This window comes from Nicotiana tabacum, chromosome 1, assembly GCF_000715075.1.
Source record: "Nicotiana tabacum cultivar K326 chromosome 1, ASM71507v2, whole genome shotgun sequence".
NCBI lineage: Eukaryota > Viridiplantae > Streptophyta > Magnoliopsida > Solanales > Solanaceae > Nicotiana > Nicotiana tabacum.
This window is the reverse complement of record NC_134080.1, coordinates 76577648-76596526: the sequence shown is the minus strand read 5'-3', so window position 1 is coordinate 76596526 and position 18879 is coordinate 76577648. Positions and strand designations below refer to the sequence as shown.

At 36.7% G+C, this 18879-nt stretch overlaps 2 protein-coding genes across 2 annotated transcripts; one reads left to right on the top strand and one right to left on the bottom strand.

The window, feature by feature from the left end:
- Window positions 1–2402: 2402 nt before the first annotated feature.
- On the bottom strand, window positions 2403–10526 carry LOC107763904 (uncharacterized). Its single transcript, XM_075220018.1, has 6 exons — window positions 9657–10526; window positions 9213–9396; window positions 8817–9106; window positions 2901–2926; window positions 2616–2772; window positions 2403–2498 (listed from the first exon to the last, which is right to left on the bottom strand). Exons 1-6 carry the CDS (start codon window positions 10524–10526, stop codon window positions 2403–2405), a joined length of 1623 nt encoding a protein of 540 aa, XP_075076119.1.
- Window positions 10527–15821: 5295 nt separating this feature from the next.
- On the top strand, window positions 15822–18123 carry LOC142162908 (uncharacterized). Its single transcript, XM_075220012.1, has 3 exons — window positions 15822–16585; window positions 16834–17578; window positions 17851–18123. The coding sequence occupies exons 1-3, from the start codon at window positions 15822–15824 to the stop codon at window positions 18121–18123; spliced, it is 1782 nt and encodes a 593-aa protein (XP_075076113.1).
- The last annotated feature ends 756 nt before the right edge of the window (window positions 18124–18879 follow it).

Here is an 18879-nt window from a genome sequence, read left to right as displayed (position 1 = left end):
ATTTTTTCAAAATTTTACTTAAAAAAAAAACTCGGTTTTGTAGATACGACCTTTCAGCACTTCGGGGAATAAGATTTTAAGGCTGTGCCTGCTAACCGGTCGAAAAATAAAAAAATGACCAAAGGTGGCTGCACTTGTAAAAATAGCGTTCCGGCGCTCTTTTGGGGACATTCGGCTTATTTTAAACAAGAATGACATCACCCTGCTTATTTGTGACAAAAATAAAATTTTGTTATTTTTGGGCTATTTTTGCAAAAGGGGAGTTGGACTCGATGAGGCTTGCCTACGTATCCCACATCCAGTGAGAATCAAACTGACGTAGTTCGGGCAGATTTGACAAAAATGAAAACCAGCTAATTCAAAAGACAAAACTTTTTTTGTTTCTTTTCTTTCTTTTTTTTCCAAAAATTTGGCAGAGTTTCGGTATAATTTGGACACTGATTTTTCAAAACAAGTAACTATCTCTCTGAACCTTCACACTATTATTTTCTTTTCCCAATTTCTTCTATTATCCACAAGCCGATCAACATGCAAATTCGAAGCAATAAATGCACAAGTAGCAAGTAGAATGCATCAGGATGGTCTTTTCTTTTCAGGTACACCTGTCCTAGACAGACCCAACCCCTGTGTTGAGCCTCCTAAGTCAAATGCACGTGATGCAAACAAACGTTTCTACTAGGGATCCGGCATGAGGCTTTGTTATACTAGTTTTAAAAGCTGGGTTTATTGTTCTAGACCTGGCTTACCCGAGCGGACAACTCGAGCCGGGGGAGGGAAGCGTACCGGGAATACAGAAGCTTCACTGGCTTAGCAACTTGTCCGAACCTCGTTCTAAAATGGGATAAGACTCTAGACAGAAGAGAAGTCACACTAAGTGCACCCTTCTCCATGATTTAGAAGGCTCAGAGAGAGGAAGAGTTTCATAGCAATTTATATACAGTTCACAGAATATCAAAGCGGTAAAAGCATTTAGCACATTAGGCTCAAACATGTAGGAAAATCAGATAATAGGTAAAGCCAATCATAATAGCTATTCTAAGCTCGAATTCTTGAACCCTGAACCAGAGATTTTGGGTTCGATCCCCAGTAGAGTTGCCAGAGCTATCACACCTCCTTTTTACCACCCGAGAGGGATATAGGAGTTTTTCCAATTAAAGTGACATAAATCGAAATGGGATTATTTTATTTAAGTTCAGAGTCGCCACTTGGGATGGTTTGTTTCTGGTGTCCCAAGTCACCGATTTATTTTAAAATCCCAATTCGAGGAAGATTCGACTTTCTTTTTGAAGTATGTGAACCAGAAATTTTAAGTAAGGAATTCTGTTAACCCAGGAGAAGGTGTTAGGCATTCCCGAGTTCCGTGGTTCTAGCACGGTCACTTAAACCATTATAATCAATATATTATCTGATTTTAATACATGTTTTAACCTATGGTACAATTTTTAACTTATTACCCGTTTTTAATTAATTTAAAAGAAGATTTAACGTCATTTACATCATGTCTTTGGATCGTGCTACATGAAATGCACCCGCAATCCGAAACACATCTTATTCAACGTTGTTGAGATTTGGATTTGGGTCACATGAAATGCACACCCGAGTTTAGGAAGGTAATATTATTAGAATAATGCGCCTAAAGCAACTACGCACTTTCAAATTTGTGAGGGCCACGAAAAATTCAACTAAATGGCTTACCTCGATTTCTAGTAATTAAAAATAAATAAAAGAGGGCCATGCATTTTGAGATTTTATTTGGCACGATACACCTCGACTAATTAAGGACCTAATTAATTAAGGAAGGCTTAATAGAATTCTAATCATTTTTGACTCAAGGTTCGAACCTACTTATCATCTAACGGACCTTGTGCTGAATGACCAATTATCTAAAGAGAAGTTGCTTCACCAACAACTACTAAACAAAGGACTGGGTTCGACAAAGCAGACCCAATTGGTGTAAAGTATATGATCCCCTTTTGCCGGCCTCTTCAAGCTTGGGCCCAAAATTAGCCCAAGATTTAGTGAGATGACAAACACCAAGTGACATGGGGACATGTAATTAAATCAAAAAGATAAACATTCATAAGCTGGGCCAGCATTAGGCCCAACGCTTAGAGCCAAACAATTTGCAAAACCAATTAAACGCAAATCAACTATTGCTATATGAAACACGAAATCAAATTACCCTTTAAACTTCTGAATTTAAACTAATCAAGTACATCAACTAACTGAGTTTCCAATTTTATCTTTTATGCATTTTTGGATCAAATCTGCTGTTAAGAAAATCTAGCAGTAAACAAACGAACTACTGGGCTCAAGAAACAAGCCCGAGTAGCAATGGTATATCGTCCTCCCTTGCTAATGATTTCAAAGTCCAGGCTCAAGAAACCCAAACCTTGCCAAAGTCACAGCTGAGGATCAGGACTCAATATCGAGTCCTTGCCAGCAACGAAAATGCCAATCGCACCCAACAACAACATGATAAGCTTCATCACTCCACACTAAATGGAACGTAAGGAAATTTCAAAAGCTACTAAAATCATATGCTCAACTTTAACTACACTGATAATTAAATCGACAAATATTCATGCTTGAGTTCAAACCTAAGCTAAACTTACAAACACAACCTGAAACTTCAACCCAATTAACTCTTTTTCAATATCATCAGTAACAAAATCTGGGGAACTAGCACAATTTGCTTGAATCCAAAAATCAACACCCAAACTCTTAGAGAGCACAAGTTCATTTATGCAGCATACTAAAGACATGAGATAGCTAAGATAACATGTATAATTCAGGACTTATTACAGAACATTAAAGAAATAGAGGAAAACAAATGAAATGACATTCAAAACAACTTGTATTCAGTCAGGCCTCAACTTGAAATACATGTTCTTAGTCACTTGTTGACAATAGTTTGAGGAAATACCTGGTAATGAACAGGGAAAACAGAAGAGGTGAAGAAATTAGCAATCAAGCAGCAACAGAAATCAATTTAAAACCAGCAATGAAACAGGATTATGACAGCAGCTCAAAACCAGGCTTTAAAATCCAAAACTCAAGCCATTTTAACCAAGTGCAAGGTCTTTGAAACTTTCACAAATTTCAGCTAACCAATGAAATCAAAGAACACTAAAACCAAACAGAATTCTCAGCTTTCCAAAATGCAGGGATCTTAGTATTATCTTTCGAAGCTTTTTAAATCTAGCCATTTCTAACTTTTCAGAATTTTTCAGTCCCTAAAATCTCTGCCTTGAGCCTGAAGAAAGGGTGCCTTTATAGGCAAACTTTTAGGGCAGCAGAATGAATTCAGTTTTTTGCACTTTTACCCTTTTGATATTTTCATTCTTGCTTAGATAGCCTTAGGTTCAGAAATCAAATTTCACATTAGTCCCCACCCCAGCTTCTAGGAAGCTTCCTCAATCAGTTAAAAGAGATTCTCTCACCTAAATTTCCTAATCTACCCTTTAAGACCCCGGTTATTTACCCCCGAAACCCATGGGTCATGGGTCAAATTGACCCAATCGTTAAACCAAATATGGACTCAATTCTAACCCAATGACCTAAATCAACCCCTTAGAGTGAGGTCTGAAATGGATTCAAAGCCCAAACAGTAAAATGAAACAAAATCAAATCAGTAAACAAACAAAGGGAAAAACACTCAGATGATTTCGAAAACTAAAACCTACACTAATTGACTGATTACTAAACACAAGTGATCATGGAATTAACTAATTTATTAAACCAGAATAAACCTATATAAGTTAAACTAGATGACTAAACAAAAAAATAGGAGAATCAGGGGTTCAAATGATGCAACTAAAAAAAACTTAACGGACCAAAAAAAATCAGAGAAACAGCTTTTACGATTTGAAAATTAAACAGAAGGGAACAAACGAACAGAAACAATTTAAACTCAGAAAATTGGTCGAGCTTTCAGACAGAGTAAAAAAAATCTAACTAAAGAGAGGAAGAGGAAAAGAAGATGAAACAAACAAAAGATGAAAACACTTACCAAATCAGAAATCAAAGACCCATCAGAGACATTGAATTAACAAAACTAATGTCGATCATTTGTTCTTTGTCAAGAACAACTGAACGACATCAGTTTTTCTTGAATCAAAACTTCAAAACTCGAAAGAAACAGCACCCTATGATCATGCATGCCACTGGGTTTGATGGAAAATAATTTTAGACTTTTAGGGTTCGAATTCAGATTTAAGATTCGAGAAGTTCTGGACATATTTAAGGGAAAACAATTAGAGATTTGGTATGAGGGAGTTATGGAGGTTCTATGGTGTGAATTTGGGGTCGATTGGGGCTGGCGCCGCCGGCTGGAGACGGTGGAAAGTTAGGGCGGCGCTAGGGTTTGGTGGGGTGTTCTCTGAACTGGGGAAGATGAGAGACGATGAGGGGGGGACGGGGTCTTGTTCGGACATATATATGTCAAATGACCCCAGCTTCCCCACCGTTGGATCTTGGAACCTCGACGGCCCAGATTGAACTCAAATTAAACGGGGTCGTTTTGATGAGAAGGGGGCTGAACCGGGTAGGAACGGGTATGGGCCGGGTATTTGGGTGGTTTTGGATGGGTATTTGGTGGGTTGGCCTAAAATTGGGTCTTTTATTAGAACTCTCTTTTTTATTTCATTTTTTTCATGTTCAGATTTTGTTATTTATAATTACCAATTAAAAGGTAAAATCTAACTAAATTTCAAAACTAAATTAATAGACTAATTGCTTCTCCAAAATTAACTAGATCCTAAATTAAGAGAAAACTATAAAAATTCAAAAGCTAAAATGCAAAATGAACTATTTTTGTCATTTTCTTTCATTTTTTATAACATTAATTAACTAGTTAGCCTAAAATATAAAATAGGACCCTAAATTCTAATGCAACCTATTTTTGTATTTTTATACATTAAATAAATTAAACATGAACACAAAAATGCAAACAAACACAAAATCATGCAATAATTCCTAAAATCAAATACTTAAAAGAAAAATCCTAATTTTGGGAATTCTATGGGAGTAATTCATGCGAGGCAAAAATCACGTGCTCACAGAGGCTAGGCTATTGGGGACAGATTTGGTTCAGGATGCCTTAGAGAAGGTGAAGGTGATTCAGGAGAGGCTTCGTACAACGTAGTCACGACAGAAGATTTATGCGGACCGGAAGGTCCGAGATGTGTCCTACATGGTTGGTAAGAAGGTCTGATGAAGGTTTTGCCCATGAAGGGTGTTATGAGATTTGGGAAGAAAGGAAAGTTGAGTCTGCGGTCGATTGGGCCTTTTGAGGTACTTCGGAGGATCGGGTAGGTGGTTATGAGCTTGTTTTGCCACTCATCTTGTCGAGTGTGCATCCGGTATTTCATGTTTCTATGCTCCGGAAGTATATTGGGGATCCATCTCATGTTTTGGACTTCAGCACGGTTCAATTGGATGATGATTTAACCTATGATGTGGAGCCAATAGCTATTTTGGGTCGTCAGGTTCGGAAGTTGAGGTCAAAGGATATAGCTTCAGTGAAAGTGCAGTGGAGAGGTCGGCCGTAGAGGAGGCTACCTGGGAGACCGAGCGGGAGATGCGGAGCAGATATCCTCACCTATTCGAGGTTTCAGGTATGTTTCTTAACTCATTCGAGGACGAACGTTTATTTAAGTTGGGGAGGATGTGACGACCCGGCCAGTCGTCTCATGAGTTACCGCTCCATTTTCCCCCATTTCTGCTTCTTTATGCTTCGTTATTCATGTTTTAGGTGATCGGGTTGATTAGAATGAGTTCGGAGAGGATTTGGTAAGAAATGAGACACTTAGTCTCTTTTAAGAAGGTTTAAGTTGGAAAAGTCAATTGTGTGTTGAATTATGTGTTAGAGGGCTCGGATGTGAGTTTTGATGGTTCGTTTAGCTTCGGGAGGTGATTTATGACTTTGGAGTGTGATCGGAATTGGTTTCGGAGGTCTGGTGTAGAATTAGGCTTGAATTGACGAAGTTAGTATTTTGGCGATTTCCGGTTGGTAGGTGAGATTTTGATCCGAGGGTCGGAATCGAATTTTGAGAGTTGCAATAGCTTCGTTGTGTCATTTGGGATGTGTGTGCAAAATTCAGGTCATTCGGACGTGGTTTGGTTGGGTTTTCAATCAAAAATGTATTATCGGAAGATTTCTCAAAAACTAGGCTTGAATCCGATGTGTTTCGGGTAATTTGATGTTGTTTGAGGTGATTTAATCATTGGAAAAAGTTTGAATAAGGTATTGGGACATGTTGGTGCTTTTGGTTGAGGTCCCGGGGGCCTCAGGGTGAATTCAGATGGTTAACGGGAAGATTTTGGACTTAAGAGATCTCAGAAGTTGCTGCTTCTGGTATTTCCGCACCTGCGGATTGGGGACAGCAGGTGTGGTTCCGCACATGCAGAAAAAGAGCCACAGAAGCGGTTTGGGAAGAATAGCCAGGGACCGCAGATGCGGCATATGTACCGCACCTGCGGAGTCGCAGATGCGGCTCGTGGACTGCAGATGCGAAACCTGGCCCCCTAAGTGATTTTCGTAGATATGGAGGAATTACTGTAAAAGCGGTACTGTAGGAGCGGTAGTGGGATCGCAGATGCGAAAACCCCTGAGCAAAAAGTTTATAAGTAATTTTATCTGCAATTTTGAGCCATTTTTCCTCCATAGTTGAGTATTTTGAGAGCTTTGTGAAGGTGATTAAAGAAGGATTTAAGGAGAATTGATAGGAGGTAAGATTTTCGAACCTAAAACTCGAATCTATTGTGAAATTAACCTAGAAATTCTTGGAACTTAAGCTAAAAATGGAAGAACTAGGGCTTGTGATTTTGAACTTTTGAATTGGGATTTGAAGGACCATTTGAGATCGGAATTGAGAACTTTTGGTATGTATGAACTCGTGGGGTGATAAGGAATCTAAAGATGTGAAAATTTCCGAGTTTTGAGAAGTGGGCCCGGGGCTCGGATTTTGCTAATTTCAGGATTTTCGATATTTTTCGATTGTTTTCGCTTGGGTTTTGTTCCCTTAGCATATTGTAATGTATTCGTTCTGATTTTGGATAGATTTGACGTGCGTGGAGGCCGATTCGAGGGGCAAAGGCATCGCGAGCTAGAGTTGTAGCCGGTTCGAGGTGAGTAATGATTGTAAATGATGTCCTGAGGGTTGGAAACCCCGGATAGCACATTGTAGTGCTATATTGAGGTGAGACACGCGCTGGATGATGAGTGTGGGGTCTTTAATTACTGGGGATTGTGACTTGGTCCGTCCCGATCGATGATTTTACCACATATTTGACAGAAACTTATTTGTTATCATCATGATTTGGGCTGATTGCCATATATGGGTTTTGTGCCAACTATTTGAATCCTTCGGGGATTTTTATCACTGTTTCCTCACTGTTTTGACTTATAATTTGAACTCAGTCCTGTTGGTATCTACTATTTTACGAACTCAGCCACCTTTACTCAGATCTGAAACTTAAATGATATTTCTAAATGATGTTTTGGGCTGAGAACTACTGTTTTACGAATGCCCGAGGGGCTTGTGATGATTTTCGGACTGAGTGAGGCCGAGGGCCATATATGAGGATATGCTGAGTGATATGAGGCTGAGGTCCTGAGATACTTTATATTCCACGGGGTGACTTGAGTGATGTGAGGCCGAGTGCCGGGTGATATGAGGCCGAGTGCCGAGAGATGATGCCACGAGGTTGCTTGATATAGCGCTTGGGCCGTAAGGGGCCCCTCCGGAGTCTGCACACCCACAGTGAGCGCGGGTACCCATCATGATCTGAGAGTGAGCCCGAGGGGCTGATACTGTACTGAGCGTGAGCCTGAGGGGCTGATACTGTTCTGAGCGATTGTTACTATGCCCGAGGGGCGTATTTCTACTTGTTATTTACCTGCTAAATTACCTGTTTTACTTAGTTTAAAGGAATTTCATTTGACTTCTTCATGGATTTACTGCTTTAAATGATCTTACTGCTTGATATAGAATTTTTTTGTGCCTTTACGTATTTTCTTGCTTTCAGCCATTATTTATGATTATTACTCACGGAGTCAGAGTACTCACATTACTCCCTGCACCGTGTGTGCAGATTCAGGCATCACAGAGTCCGCTCCTGAGTGCTGATCCTCCCAGTCCAGGCAGTGTTTTTGGAGACTACGTGGTAGCTGTTGGCGTCCGCAGCCCCCGTGCCTCCCTTATCTTACTATTTTTATGTTCTTGAACTTCTGTATCAGATTTCGTATCTAGTAGACTGATATCCGAATTTATTAGTTGCTCATGACTTGTGACACCCTAGTTAGGGCTGTGTCGGGATGGTTTCTACTATTATTATCGTTATTTCCGCAAATTATGGCTATTATATCTTGTTTTAGAACTATTTATGGTATTTATTTATTTAAGTGAGGTGTTCTCTTTTGGTCTGGCTGGCCTTGTCTTCACGAGAGGCGCCATCACGACCGGGTTCGGGGTTAGGGTCTTGACACATGTTTGATCTATATCTATCCCCCATCGTATCAGACTGTCTTTGGTAGCTAGCCTCTGATGTATTGCTAGCTTCTATATGAATATCCATTTTGGTTGTCCTTGTTTATTGCACACTTGTTTCCTCCATGTTACTTTTTGAAATACACCTTGTAGTGATCTGTAAATTCCCCTGATTGGGCATTTCTCCATTAGCTGGACATCATCTTCATTCATTCCAGCCTTAGTAAAATACTCCTTAGCTTGAAATATCTTCTGAATTGCCTAGGAAGCATTCTTTGGTTCTACACTCCACACTGCTTGGCCTTTGACATAGTAAGTGTGTACCCAATGAACCCATAGCTTCTCCTTTCTAGTACATATATTCCATAGCAGTTTGCAGATAGCAGCTTCATTCCATAATGCCACATCTATGAAGTTCAATCCCCCTGCAACCTTAGGTGAGCAAAGTCTTTCCCAAGCTATCAAGGCCTTCTTTGTTGGTTCAGCATCTCCTGTCCACAGAAGCCTTCTACAAATGGTCTCTATGAATTGTATAACCTTCTTAGGCAGTATAAAGATCTGTGCCCAGAATGTTTGGATGGCAAACAACACACTCTTTACTTGGACTGCTCTACCTGCATATGATAAATACTTTGTTGTCCAGTTCTGAATTCTGTGCAATATTTTCTCAATTAGTGGTTTACATTGTATAGCTGATAGTCTCTTAGTACTCAATGGAACTCCTAGATATCTGAAAGGCAATTCTCCCTTTTTTATATCCAAGAATATCCATAATTTGTTGTTGAGTCAACTGATTTACCCCTCCAAAATAGATGCAACTCTTGTTTGGATTAGCAACCACTCCTGATGCTACAGAGAATTTCTGAAAATGCTGATGCAGTATCTGCACAGATTGCACATCCCTCTAAAAAACAGTAGTAAATCATCCACAAACCCCAGTTGCACTATGTTAAACTTGGCACACCTGGGATGATATTTAAACTTCTTGTCTTCCTTCAAAGTCTTCAATGACCTGCTCAGGTATTCCATAGCTAAAACAAATAAGAATGGTGAGAGAGGATCCCCCTGCCTGAGCCCCTTTTTTGCCTCAAAAGGATCTATTGTTCTGCTGTTTATTAGAACTGAATAAGTCACTGTACTGATGCAAGCCATTATCTATCTCACAAATATTTCTGGAAAATTCAGTGACCTTAACACTTGTTCTATGTAACTCCACTCCACAGAGTCATATGTTGTTTGCATGTCAATCTTAAGCATACATCTAGGGGAGATACTCTTCCTTCTATAACCTTTCACTAGCTCATGACTCATCAAAATGTTATCTGTAATCAGCCTTCTAGGAACAAAAACAGCTTGACAGTTATCCACCAGTCTATCCATTACTCCTTGCATTCTTGTGGTTATCACTTTAGAGATGAGCTTGTATAAAACTGTACAACATGAAATAGGTCTGAAGTCTCTTATGTTTGTTGGATTCTGGATTTTTGGAATCAGTGTGATTGTTGTGCAGTTAATGGCTTTACACATGTCAGCATTCTCAAAGAAGTCTTGAACTGCTGCAGTTATTTCCTCTCCCACAATATGCCATGTCTTTTTAAAGAAGTAGGAGTTATATCCATCACACCCTGGTGCCTTGTTGTCATTAATGCCCAATAAAGCTTGCTTCACTTCTTCCCTACTGACTGGTCTGATTAACTGTAGTTGTTGACTCATGTTCAACACATTGCCATTCTTCATTATGTCATAGTTGATCATTGGTAGTTGTGTAGCTGAACTACCAAGTAGTCCCCTATCAAAATTTAGAATTTCTGCCTTCACCTCTTCAGGACTTTGCATTATATCCCCATTACTGTCAGTTAGCCTGCCAATGTTATTCCTTGCTTGTCTATTTTTCATACAAGCATGATAAAAAACTGTATTAAAATCTCCCAAATTAAGCCACTGTACTCTGGACTTCTGTTTCATAATACTCTCCTCCACCATTATCCATTTCTCCAGCTCCAATTTTGTAGTTCTTTCCAGTTCAATCTGCATTTCTCCTTAATCAAGACATCTCATTTGGTTCTGTATACTTTCTAATCTTTCTCTAGCCTCCTGTATCTTACTATCAATGCTATTGAACTTCTCTTTATTCATCTGCTTAAGTGGACCTTTTAATTTCTTAAGTTTGTTCCAAACTGTCAACATTGTTTGTCTGTTCTTCCCAAGCTCCCATCCCCTCTGCATTGTACCTTCAAAAAACTGCAAGTTTACTAGGCAATTCAAGAACTTGAAAGGTTTCCCTCCAGCTTGGCCACTTGTATCAAACTTTACGCTTAGAGGGCAATGATCAGAGAATCCAGGATTCATAGATATCCCCTCCATGTTAGGCCACATTTGTATCCATTCAGCATTTACCAAAATTCTATCAATTTTACTGTGCACATGGTTATTAGTCCACGTGTATTTTCTCCCTACTATCTTCAATTCATTTACTTTAGCATCCACTAAGAATTGTTTAAATTCCCTTGTCTTCATCTCCTGTACATGATTTCTATTGATTCTATCTTCACTAGTTAGAATTGCATTAAAGTTCTCCATTATAAGGCAGGGACTCCTTATATTGACCACTGATATTAGCATCTCCTCCCATAGATTCTTCCTGTCATGTACTGTATGCTTACCATAGACAGCACATAAGTGAAACTGGACATTCTGCTGCATTAATGTTACTTTCCCCAAAATAAATTGTTCATGATGTCTAATAATTGCATAGTCCACCAATGTAGAATCGTGTACGTTATTTAGTACATCTTTTGTGAAAATTTGTTGCAATATTAAGGAAGGGAGCCTTCAATATTTATGAAAAAAATTGTGCTACTTGCTTGCTCGAGAAGTCAAGGCACTGATACATATGTGGGTACTTGCATTAGAATGATTTCTTTTTATATCGTTATTCTTTTAAAATCTTTTTTTATTTTGTTTTTGGAGAATAAAAATCTGTTGGGAATAAACCCCGTAAAAATAATATTCACGGTATTAGTAATAAATGCAGAACACTAAGTTATGGTTAAATCAGCAAGAATAGAAATGCAGCAATAATGACACCAAGATTTTACGTGGAAACCCTTCTAAATAAGGGAAAAAACCACAGCCAAGAAGAGCAACTTATATCATTATAGCGGAGAATTTTACACTGTCTAGTAACGAGTACAAATACTCCTAAGACCACTACACCCTCAAAAGAAAAAATACTCTTTTGCTTTTTCTATCTCACTACAATATCTCTCACGCTCTATTTTTCTTCACAGACTATTTTCTTATAGTCTGTGGAATACCTTGCTCTCTCTCACTTTGATGTATTGTCTGAGATTTTGGTGTGTTAGAAATGAGAGCCGAAGATCTCCTTTTATAGGCAAAACATCGCCTACTACACTTGACATTTTCCTTCTGCATGCCTACCATATTTGACAATGCAGAAACGATGGCTACCAATTTCAAAGAAAGAGACTTAGAAGTCTTTATCAAAGCCTTAAATCATGGGATGGACCCCACAAAATCGAGAGAGGAGACATGTTAATTGAGCACACACATTTATGATAATATACATTATTGTCACTTCTATCTAGGGGTAGCAAATTGGCGGGTCAGATATGAGCAGGTCAAAACGGATAATTGAAAAACCGGATAAGTTATCCGACCCGACCCAACCGTATTTAAGACTGATAAAAGGGTTTATCCTGTGGATAATATGGATATCCATAATATCCATGACTTCTTAAATATGATCACTTATGAGCGAATTCCTTATCTTCCAAACTTGAGGAACTTCAATTTGAGGCTTTACAAATATAAAAATTAAACACATTAGTTATCCATTTGGTTAACCATTTTCTAAGTGGATAATATGGTTCTTTTTCCATATTCGATCCGTTTTTAAATGATTTATTATCCAACCAACTTTTTGATGAATAATATGGGTGGATAACTATTTTTTTAAACCATTTTGCCACCTCTACTTCTATCAAATTGGACATCGTTGGCTGATGTTTTGGTTAGCATTCTATAACAGCATACGACCTTTTATAGTTATTACCTTAGACACCAAGAAAGAGTTCCACATAATTCTTTATTTCTATCCTAGTTAATCCTGATTTGATATTAGGATTATATCGAGTTTCCCCCAATAATCGAAGATATTTCTACAAATATTGAGTATTTGATTCCATTAGTATCTGTAATGGAATATATTGTTTCCTTTGTCAAGATCCTTGTAGCATTTTTTCCCTTGTTTGTTTTCATTTTTTTAGTGAAAATGGACAGACAAGGACGAAAATGGAAACTACTCCTTTGGTTACCAGAATGAGACAGACAAGAATATCCAACTTTTTATATGGAATAGCTAATCCCGCTATTTTAATACAAAAATAATTTTCAAAATTAATTAATACCCTTAACCAAACAGGAAATAAAATACACTAATATTTTATTTTGGAATTGTTATCCTTTATCCCGCCAACCAAATGTTTCCTAATTTCATCTGTAGTGGGAAATTGCCGAATACAAATGGGAGAGAAAACTATAAAATTGTCTCTTGAGGAAACAACCATTTAGGGTAGGGAGTAGGGACATTTGCAATATGGATAAGAAATTTCCGACATGCGACTAAATATAAGTCGAGAAAGGAAATGAGCCTTCCAAATTGATGTAGCATCAAAAGTCATATGCAATAAAATGGTGGTATTTAGCTAAGAACAATGCGATGATGCCTAGTGCATCATATCAATAGGTCAAGTTAAATTATTGATTTATTTTTGAGTGAAGCAAGCAATAAATCAGGATTTTTACGAGACATGAAATAATTTTGGTGTGACACAATTGAAAGAAATCTGCTATAAAGAAGTAGATACAAAAAGAGGTACCTCATCCTGAGAATAAAATAAAGCCCAAATTTCAAAAGATCTTGGCACCTCGTATTGACCAAAATTTGAATTAGCGTTTGGACATAAATTTGTTTGAAACTTGAAAAAAAGAGTTTTAATTTTGTGTTTGAACATGTATTTTACTTGAAAAAATATTGAGCTTTTATCATTGAAAGAAAAAATTTCACCCAAAAGCTGGTCCACTAGATTTTGAAACTTGAAAATATATATTCAATCTTTCTATGACCAAACGGGAGCTAAGAATCCCATTAAACTCTTTATTCTCTTTTTATTTTTCTCAATCTTTCTCATTACAATAATTTTTTTCTATATTATTATTATTTCACTATTTTTATTTAGGGGAAGAGGGAGTTAAATGAGATTTGAGCAGTTAGTTGCGGGCGAACGGCACAAATAGCCACTAAAAGTTGTGGCTTTTATTTTAAAGCCACTATTTTCAATGTATTTAGACTTTAGCCACTCCTTTTAAAAGGCTTATACCTGACTGGACGAAAATACCCTTCTGGTATTACTTATACCTACGCTATCAACACAAGCAGCAGTAACACAAAGAGAAGAAGCGAGAAACAGCAGCAACGGCGATCAACTGAGGACGAACCACCATTTCTCTTCCCGATTTCAAAAATTCAGCAATCTAATCCAAAAAAAACAACATAGATAAACAGTAAGTTGTAATTTCATGTGTTTCTATCAATTTTTATTTCGCTATAGTTATACTTTTTTAGATCTGTATTGTTTTGATTATATATTAGATAAGAATTTGATTTTTTTTGAATTTCTGGATTGATAAATTTATAGACACCGCCTCCTATGATAATTCTGTATTCCGGACATAGTGTCTTCATTTTGGAAATTGAATTCAAAAAAATAAGAACACTATGTCCTTAACTTTGATTCTACTGGCCTCATTTTGCAAATTGAATAAAAAAACTTAAGGACAAAATGTCCTTCACTTTGTTGTTGTTCTTCTGTATACAAAGTCCTGTAGCTTGAGTTTCAAATTGTATGTTTTAATTTCTGGTTCAAATGTTAAGGACAGACAGTCCTTAACTCTTAAATACTTGTTTAAATGTTAAGGACTAGCAGTCCTTAACTTTTAATTCCATGTTTAAATGTTAAAGGACAGGCAGTCCTTAGCTTTTAATTTCTGGTTCAAAAGTTAAGGACTAGCAATCCTTAAGTTTTAATTCCATGTTTAAATGTTAAGGACTGGCAGTCCTTAACTTTTAATTTTAATTCCATGTTTAAATGTTAAAGGACAGACAGTCCTTAGCTTTTAATTTCTGGTTCAAAAGTTAAGGACTAGCAATCCTTAAGTTTTAATTCCATGTTTAAATGTTAAGGACTGACAGTCCTTAACTTTTAATTCCATGTTTAAATGTTAAAGGACAGACAGTCCTTAGCTTTTAATTTCTGGTTCAAAAGTTAAGGACTAGCAATCCTTAAGTTTTAATTCCATGTTTAAATGTTAAGGACTGACAGTCCTTAACTTTTAATTCCATGTTTAAATGTTAAAGGACAGACAGTCCTTAGCTTTTAATTTCTGGTTCAAAAGTTAAGGACTAGCAATCCTTAAGTTTTAATTCCATCTTTAAAAGTTAAGGACTGGCAGTCCTTAACTTTTAATTCCATGTTTAAATGTTAAGGACTGACAGTCCTTAGCTTTTAATTTCTTGTTCAAAAGTTAAGGACTGACAGTCCTTAACTTTTAATTCCATGTTTAAAACTTAAGGACTGGCAGTCCTTAACATTTAATTCCATGTTTAAATGTTAAGGACTGACAGTTCTTAACTTTAATTACATGTTTAAATGTTAAAGGACTGACAGTTCTTAACTTTAATTACATGTTTAAATGTTAAGGACTGGCAGTCCTTAACTTTAATTACATGTTTAAATGTTTAGGACAGACAGTCCTTATCTTGGTCTTGCACTTACAGTACACCTGTTCTTAATTCTACAAGGATTGTTTTATAACGTATGTCCTTTGTTTCCCATTCTCTTGACTTGTAGGATGGAAACAATATACATAATAGTTGCTTTTAATGGTAGATGGACTGAAGACTATAAATATCTTGATCATCAAACAAAGCTTTTCCTAGCACCTGAGTCAATTCAATTTGAAGATTTTGTTAAACAGATTTTTGAGCTTATTGAATTGGATAGTGAAAAGTTTGAAATAGTGATATGGTTTGATATCAACCTTGGAACAAGCAAAGGAATGCTTGTATCCAAAGATTTAGATCTTCACACATGTATAGAGTTTCTAAAAACTCATTCACTCTTCAAGAGCTGTCGTTTCATAGTTGATATTTCGGAAAGAGTTTTTGCATCAACAAGCAATGAACATGCCAACACAAAAACTTAACATGACAATCAAGAGCGATGCCAACAGATAGTTGAAGTAGATATGGTTGAAGCTCAACCATTAAATGAAGAGGTGCATCAAATATTTGATTCTATTCAAGTAGAAGGACAAAGCATTATAGAGATTGACAACGAACAAGCTTTGGGTAATCAAGTCTTAGAGAGTGCACCGGTAATCGAAGTAGTTGCTGACAAAACCTGCACTCAAATAACTAAACGAAGATCAAATTTGAAACAAAAAGAATCCCCAACTATGATATTAAGAGAAAATGCTTCTTTGGATCAAATAAAAGTCGGATCAGTATTTGACAAGAAGAAGAGCATAATTAATTGTTTTTCTAATGTAGCAATCAAAGGACATTTTGAATTCAAAGTTGTTAGATCAAGATCAACAAGATATTCGTTGACATGCAATAATGATAGGTGTCGTTGGTGTGTGCGTGCTTTCAGAATTAAAGACTCAACATTATTCAAGATAGTAAAGCTTGAGAAAAAGCATGACTGCTCTGTTAACACTAGGAAAGCAGATCAAAGGCATGCTACTTCAAAGTTGATTAGTGGTTACATTATCGATAATCTTCGGGACCCAAGATTTGAAGTTACACCAGCTTTTGTCATGGCAGAGATGCAAAAATTGCATGGACTAGACATTGGATATCACAAGGCGTGGCGTGCTATTCAACATGCTTCCGCTTTAATAAGAGGAAGTCCCATAGAAAATTATGAATTATTGTGTTCATACTTGTATATGATGACAAGTAAAAACCCGGGAACTTATACTAACATAAAGATAGACGACAACAACATGTAAACAATTTAGGACATGCTGTCTTTAGCCTTGTTAACTTTTGAGTTATAACCAGAAGTTGAGGACTGCCTATCCTTAAGTTTTGAACTTGTAATTAAAAGTTAAGGACTTCCAGTCCTTAAGTTTTGAACTTTGAAATAAAAGTTAAGGACAGCATGTCCTTAACTTTATAACTTGTAAATGTAAGTTAAGGACTGACTGTCCTAAACTTCGGGTATTTTAACCTTGTTTTATATTGTATTTTCAGGTTTCTTTATATGTTTTACGCATATGGATCATCGATAGCTGGTTGGAATCATTGTAGACCAGTGATTGCTATTGATGCGACTTTTTTGAAGTCAAAATATCGTGGTGTTTTAATGATTTCAGTTTCAAAAGATGCAAATAACCAAATTTTCCCATTAGCCTTTGGAATAGCAGAATCTGAAAACAACAATTCATATGAGTGGTACTTTAGTCAGCTTCGCAATGCAATTGGGAGCCGTGAGAATTTGATTTTTTTATCAGACAGGCATCAAGCTATTGCAAATGGCATTGTAAAGGTATATCCTGAAAGCCATCATGGGATTTGCATCTATCATTTGGAGCAGAACCTAAAGCGAAGAAAGGTGAAAAGTGAGGTCATAAAACCTTTTCAAAGTGCTGCAAGAGTATACAAGCGTAAAGAATTTGACATATACATGTCAGATATTGCAAATGTAGATAAGAAAACTTATGACTACTTGATGGAAGAACCACCGGAAAGATGGGCACGTTCTTGTAGTCCACAACGAAGATATGACATGCTCACAACAAATATAGTTGAGTCGATAAATTCAGTGCTATTAGAAGCAAGGGAGCTGCCTATACTAAGAATGATGGATTTCATTCAAGTGAAGCTACAACATTGGTTTTATGAAAGAAGAAATAAAGCAGAAGGAACATTTTATGATGTTTCTTGTTGGGTAGAGGAGGAATTGAAGAACAGAATAGATTTAGCATTTACTTTGAACGTAAGTATTATGTTTTATGTTTATATTATGATTTTGACATTTTTTAACATAATGTACTAACTTATAATTTTTCAACATTGAAGGTCTTCCCTGTTGATTCATGGCGTTCTAGAGTTGAAGAAGAAGGAATAACTTTCTTGGTGGACTTAAACAAAAGAACATGTGATTGTTTTCAATTTCAACTTGATGAATTACCATGCATACATGCAATTGCAACTATCGAGAAGAGAAACATCAAGAAGTCTGACTTTTGTTCGCACTGGTACTTAAAGGAATCTTGGTTGAAAACATATGAAAGACAAATACATCCTGTAGGATATACTGATTCATGGATTGTACCAGAGAGTGTTAAGTCACAAATTGTTAAACCTCCAGATTTCAAAGTGCCACCAGGTAGAAGGCAAAAGAAAAGGCATATTCCTGCTACCGAGCCATCAAAAATAACATTCAAATGTGGTCGTTGCAGAAGAATTGGTCATAATAGAACAGCTTGTATATATTCTCCGGCACTCCATCCATTTTCAAGAAAGCATAGAGAAGAGTAGAAATATACACTTATGTTTATCGACTCTTTTAAGTTTTTTCTATAGATTGTATTCATTATTATTCTAATTTGAGCGGATGCCTAGATTTTCAATATTTATATCTTGTTACGTTCTTTTAATTTCTTTTGAGTTCAACAATTAAAAGTTATTAACAGGAGTCAGTAAGTTCAACTTGCAATTTTGAAAACGTAATGACTGTCTGTCCTTAACTTTGAATTTCAAGTTCAAAAGTTAAGGACATGAGGTCCTTAAGTTATAGTCTCATGTTAAAAACTTAAGGACTGTCTGTCCTTAACTTTGAATTTTAAGTTCAAACGTTAAGGACATGAGGTCCTTAAGTTATAGTCCCATATTAAAAACGTAATGACTGTCTGTCCTTAACTTTGAATTTCAAGTTCAAAAGTTAAGGACATGAGGTCCTTAAGTTATAGTCCCATGTTAAAAACTTAAGGACTGTCTATCCTTAACTTTGAATTTCAAGTTCAAAAGTTAAGGATATGAGGTCCTTAAGTTATAGTCCCATGTTAAAAACTTGAGGACTGTTTGTCATTAACTACAGGAGTCCTTAAGTTTGAAATACAAGTTAAATACTTAAGGACTGTCTGTCCTTAACTTTAAATTTTAAGTTCAAACGTTAAGGACATGAGGTCCTTAAGTTATAGTCCCATGTTAAAAACTTGAGGACTGTCTGTCCTTAACTTTGAATTTTAAGTTCAAACGTTAAGGACATAGGTCCTTAAGTTATAGTCCCATGTT